Below are 6054 nucleotides of genomic sequence, written 5' to 3'. Positions count from 1 at the left end.
TTGAAACCAATAATTTTGTAGATATTTACGTAAATATCTTAGAAAATAGAGGTCGTATAAAAAATTTTTTTCAAACAAAAGTTGTTTGCTTTTTCACGTAGAATAAAATGCCGTAATAAAAAATATATATTTCTATCTAAAAAAGCAAAGTTGACCTTGTCCTGACCTTGGCGACGTCATCTTAGGTCAAATAACTACTGTCATTAAATGCGACTTTTTAAGCCTTACAACTTTTATTCGAAACATTTTTCTCTAAAATGCTTCCCCGCCAAGTTTTCTTGCCGTTGCCGAACTTATGGGACACACTGTATGTGCACATAAATTCAATAACGTCGGTAAATAATGATAACGTTTTCTACTCTTTGACGATCGCTCTATATTATCGACGTTTATCAAGTTGCTCGCTCCAGCATTCTTTTTAGGGGACTGGAGAGTCAGATTGCCTGAAAATCGTGCTTGTCCTTTCACAATTTTTTATGACAAACTGAATGAATATGCGAAAGTGTTATTTTGACGTGTATTTATACAACATATAAAGAGAAGAAAAATATAATTTTGATGATCAAATACTCAATATAAGTGTATGGTGCAATTAAAATATATTTCGTTTTTCTTTTTAATATTGTCATTTTGCAGTAATATTTTGACTCTGGGAAGTTCAATTAAGTTGAATTTTAGGTAGAAAATTTCCGAAAGTTCGTCGTTATCGGGTAAACTACTATAATAGAAATTGAGTAAAAGTTAACAAAATTGCAAATATCTTAATGGAATATTATTAAAATTTTCAGTTCTTTTATAATAAAAAAATTAATGTTTTAAAATTAAATATTTTCACAAGATTATCAGTGGTTCTGATAATGACTCGATAATGACAAGCTTACAAAAATTTTCTACCTTTAAAATTCAGCTTAATTGAACTACCGAGAGTTAAGATATTATTGCAAAATGACGACCTTGAAAAAAAACCGAAATATATTTTAACTACATGTACTATGTACTTATATTGAGAATTTGTTCATCAAAAAAATTTTTTTTTCTTTATATGTTGCATAAATTTAAGTCAAAATAACAATTTTGCATATTCAGTCAGTTCATCATAAAAAATTGTGAAAAAACAAGCACGATTTTCCTTAAGGTAATAAATAACTGCTGACAGATGATGCCACGTATATATTACGTATAATCTAGATGGGCAACGTCTTCCAGAAGATTCACTCAAACGATCTCTTAGAAAACTGCACGCCCAATGAGTGAATGGCTCCCTCTCTCTTTCTTCCTCTGCTTTCTACTTTTTTAATCTTGCTATATTTGCAATATGATTTAGGTTTAGATTTATGTTTATGTGTTCCTAATTTGAAACATAAAATATTTTGTCTTAAATCTATTTTTAGTAGTTATATCAAAGAAGGATCTAAAAGAAATATATAGGATAGTAGACGAGGTCGTCGGAATGAAAAGTCGTACATTAATATAGCTGCTACAACAATTTAATTTCTTTCTTACAATTTTGTATGACATAATCGTTTTTTTGTAATTTTTTTCAATTATGTATATAAGCCTGTCTCGCTATTCTACTAATATGTGTTACTTAAAAAAATCGTTTATATTCTACACATAAAATGTAGGATTGCTAAACGACATCCGTTGCCGTGTTGTTATTCACCATGCCTTTATCACCTCTTTTTCTGCCCCCGCATTAGATAAAGCGCTCGCCATGGTTATTTCTTTTCCTAGTTTACCATCATCGATGCTACCGGCTCCAGCACTAGCACTAGCGCTAGCGCTGCTGGATGTCTCCGATCTTACGATACCTCCTTTCCTTCCTTTCTTGTGGATTATTCCTTTGTGGATTATTCCTTTGTGGATTATTCCTTTGTGGATTTCGTGATCTCGATTGATCTTAATGGCCTCAACTTCATTCTTCGTCAAATCTGCAGTAACGCTTACGATCTTCGGTAATGGACCGGCGTCAGTAAGTTCACCTTTCTTAGCCCAGCTATAAGATGCAATCTCGGCAGTAGCACCAGCATTTGTAGCTATAGCTTTTGTTTCGGCGGCACCAGCAGCACTGGCACGCGCTACGCTTGCACTATTCTCAAGAGCAGCGCTGGCTTCTGATTCGGCAGATGCAATAACTCGTGCGTTCATTGCTTGTCCGATAGCGGCCTCAGCATTGGCGCGTGTCTCCTGGGCTTTACTCGTTGAAACAGTTGCTTTATACTCAATGGCAACTGCAGTATCGGCAATCTCCGAAGCAGCAGCGGCTGCTACTCTAGCGGCGTTCGCTTTAGCTTCGGCCTCAGCGGCAGCGGCTGCAGCAGCTTGTGCACGTTCGTTAGCTGCTTCAGATTCCTCGCTGGCGTGTCTTTGGGCAGCAGCAGCATTTCTTGCAGCTAAATCTAATCTACCGGCGGCTATTCTCATATTGGCGACATCTTCCTCAACTATTTTTGCAGCTTTGGCGGCTAAAGCCGACAATTTAACGACTTTGGTTGCTTTGTTGGCCACGTCGACCTCAGCTTTTGCTGCTGCCTCAACTAAGGCAGCGGCCTTAGCGGTACTTTTATTAGCTAATTCACATGATTTAGCGGCAACGGCCGTTTGACCGGCCGCAGCGGCTTGCGCCTCGGCGGCTGCTTGTCCAATGCCGAGTCCTCTTGAGAGTGCCTCCGCCGAAGCGGACGCAGTATTACCGATTCCAGTGCCGATTGTTGCTCCTTCGATTGCAATCTTAGCAGCGTCTCTCACCTCACTCTTAGTGTTCCCTCGGTAAAGACGATAGCCCCATCCTCCTTTGTTGACGGTTGATGTTCTGGCAGATGCTTGAGCAGATGCCTGAGCAGATGCTTGCGCGGTAGCTAATTTGTCGTGACTAATTGCCAATGCATCCGCTTGCGCGGACGCTGTCGTGCTTGCTTTCGATCCGATGATCTCGCTAGCGCTAGCAAGACCCCAGACAAGAAGGGATGTCGCAAGTATAGCTGGAATCTTCATCTTGGTAACTACTTCGCAAGATTGATATCGGTTGATCGGCGGCCCGCCAGTTTTATACTGTGGTGAACCATTTGTAAAAACAACCTGTTGCGCTGTCGCGAAAATTTGCGCACTCCTTTAAATATTATCACAAGACTTCTATCACTGTCGGCATCTCCGATGTCTTTGTTTCTATTGTTTTTGTTTATTTAATTGTGCTCACGTTTTTCTCCAATTTATGTGTTTTTAAATTGATAACGTGTATGCGTATTGTACAATTTACTTGTATGTCACTTTTACATAATTCCACATTAAACTCATTTTTAATAATTTAATTAATTTAACATTCCCAAATATATCAACGTTAAAAAAAAAATTTAATATATTTTTAAAAAAAAATTCAATATATTTTAATAAATATATTGTAAAATATAGTGATACTATATAACACACAATGTTACATCATTATCATATACGTAGAATAATAAAAAAAGTTTCTTAAATTTTTAGCATTCACAAAGATAATTCTTAGGCATTCTCAACAAAAATATTAAAAGTTTTTGTTTAAAATAATTAAAAAAATTGAATAATTAAAATCTAATTTCTGACAAATATAGTAATGCGATACTGGCAATATTGATTTTTATTGTTCATGGTAGCAAAACTTGATAAGAAGCCTTTAAAATATTTGGATACGCATTAGTATACGTGAGTAACGATTTATAATTTAATGAAGAGAACTTAAAGGAGATCATAACATATCTGCCATTTAATACTGACAATTAATATTATCATGTTAAGATTAAGAGATACATGAACATACATTCATTAGTAACTTACTTTTTGTATATAATTATATATACTTTTATTATATATTTTTGTATAATTATATATACTTTTATTATATATATTTTTGTATATAATTATATATACTTTTATTATATATATTTTTTGTATATAATTATATATACTTTTATTATATATTTTAATATATGATATGTTCGTTGTAATTCCATGCATTTCAATTAATTTTAATTATTTTTCTAGGATATTTATTTTTTTAAAAAGAATGAGTTCGAATAAATTTATATGATTTTATGGGTGAGGCAAATAATGGAAAAAATTTAAAAAATTCATGTTTGTAACCCGAATTTCAATGTCATGCTTATCTTTGAAAATAAGACTATGTATTTTGTGTGTGCATGCGTGCGTTTATACGCGCGTAGGGTAAACTCGAGTATTATGACCATACCGGAAAGATGGCTATAGATAATTTCTCTAATAATTGCGAAACATGGCGTTTTTGTAATCAGTCACAAAGATAATCGATATTTATCATAGTGTATATGCGTATATTTTTTGAAATATCAAGATTATGAATATTATAGTATATTTTTATTTTTGACTACCTGTAAAATTTCTCATGTATCCACTAAAACTTGCTATAACGTCGAATAAATTAGAGTTAAGCTATCGCAATCAACGTTAGATAAAGTAGGTATGTAAATTGTAATATAACATGTATTTTTATTTTTGTTTCCATTACTTTATAAATACTATTATAAATACTATTATAATTTCTCTTTCACTTACGTTTTGAGTAAAATGGCCTATTATCATTCTAACATTTATAAAACAAAAGTCGTCGTATTTCAAAAATTATTTTCAATATTATAATAATTAAATCTTATATGCAATATGTTTTGATCAAAAATTGGATTTAGAATTTAAGTTTTGTAATAGAGATTTCTATTTTATATGTGTATTATATTTTTACAAATTTTTTTTTTCATTATTTTATAAAATAATAGGTACAGAATCTTCAACATAAAATATTTATGAGTCATCTATTCCTTATGGCCATCTTGTCTTAAACATTTAGAGAAGATGGCCAATGCTCATATTTTGATATTTTTATAATAACTAATTTCACTGAAGTATTTTCCTTTTAACCCTGATGATATTATGTACTGTAAGCTTCAGTGAAGTAATGTGCCAAACGCTATTAAGAAATAACAATAAGAAATGTATTTTTTTTGCATTTAAAAAAAATATGGCCATCTTATCCGAGTTTACCCTATGTATGTGTGTGTATGTATATATAATCTTATGGCATGCTCTAACTAATGTATATTGATATATTCTGTTTTTAGAAGAAATTTAAATCTTTAAAACTAATTTCCTAAGAATTGTGTAATTGTGTTTAAAAATTTTATTCGTAAAACAACAAGGTTAAACATAATATAATAGACTTTTATGTTACACAGTTTAATACAAATACCTAACAATTACAAAAAAATATTTGAAATTTTGTAAGCATCTGTAAATGTAAATCCGGATCTAATTAAAAGGAAAAAAAAAATCAAGGACGTATCAGTCGTGACCACAAATTCTTCTTCGAAATCCGAGTATGTTAATACCGGTGCGGTGGTCAGTTTTTCCTTTAATTTATCAAACGCCATTTGTTGTTCTTTGTTCCATTCGAACTTTTCGTCCTTTTTGGTTAGTTTGGTTAATGGTCGTGCTATTTTTGAAAAGTTTTCAATAAATCTTCGGTAGTATCCTGCGAGCCTTATAAACGATTGAATGTTTTTAGTTTTTGGATCTCGGGAAATTTGTTATAGCTTCTATCTTTTTTGGATCCGGTAAGATTCCATTTTCCGAAATTATATGCCCCAGGTATGTTACTTCATTCCTGAGGAACTCGCATTTATTTGGTTGGAGTTTCAAGTTATTTGTTGCAATACATTGACAAGTTTTTTGTTATGATCTTCTAGGCTATCTCCATATTACTATGTCATCCAAATATACCAAGCATTTTAGTCCTTGTAATCCAGTTAGAACAGTATTCATTAGAATTAAAAGAAATAAAAAAACTCTTCTTGAGTATCATCAATATTTAAAGGACAATAAGAGTTCAAGCACAGGTTAAATAGTGCTATTAAAACTATTAAAAAATAGTGACCCAATCTCACAATGAGAAGAAATTTATTCATCATCAAACGCGTTTCGGTCTAACTTCGCAGACCCTCTTCAGTGATTACAAGTTGAAAACGAATTATATTTAAGTGTCACAAAATG

General features: G+C 32.3%; 1 protein-coding gene across 1 annotated transcript; it reads right to left on the bottom strand.

The window, feature by feature from the left end:
* Positions 1–1465: 1465 nt before the first annotated feature.
* LOC116851859 (glycine, alanine and asparagine-rich protein-like) lies at positions 1466–3034 on the bottom strand. Its single transcript, XM_032831693.1, has one exon. The coding sequence runs from the start codon at positions 2992–2994 to the stop codon at positions 1660–1662; it is 1335 nt and encodes a 444-aa protein (XP_032687584.1). The 5' UTR covers positions 2995–3034; the 3' UTR covers positions 1466–1659.
* Positions 3035–6054: the final 3020 nt, after the last annotated feature.

The sequence above is a fragment of the Odontomachus brunneus genome, unplaced genomic scaffold (assembly GCF_010583005.1).
Source record: "Odontomachus brunneus isolate Ranch 3 - 2012 unplaced genomic scaffold, Obru_v1 Obru_scaffold_194, whole genome shotgun sequence".
NCBI lineage: Eukaryota > Metazoa > Arthropoda > Insecta > Hymenoptera > Formicidae > Odontomachus > Odontomachus brunneus.
This window is presented reverse-complemented; position numbering and strand designations above follow the sequence as displayed.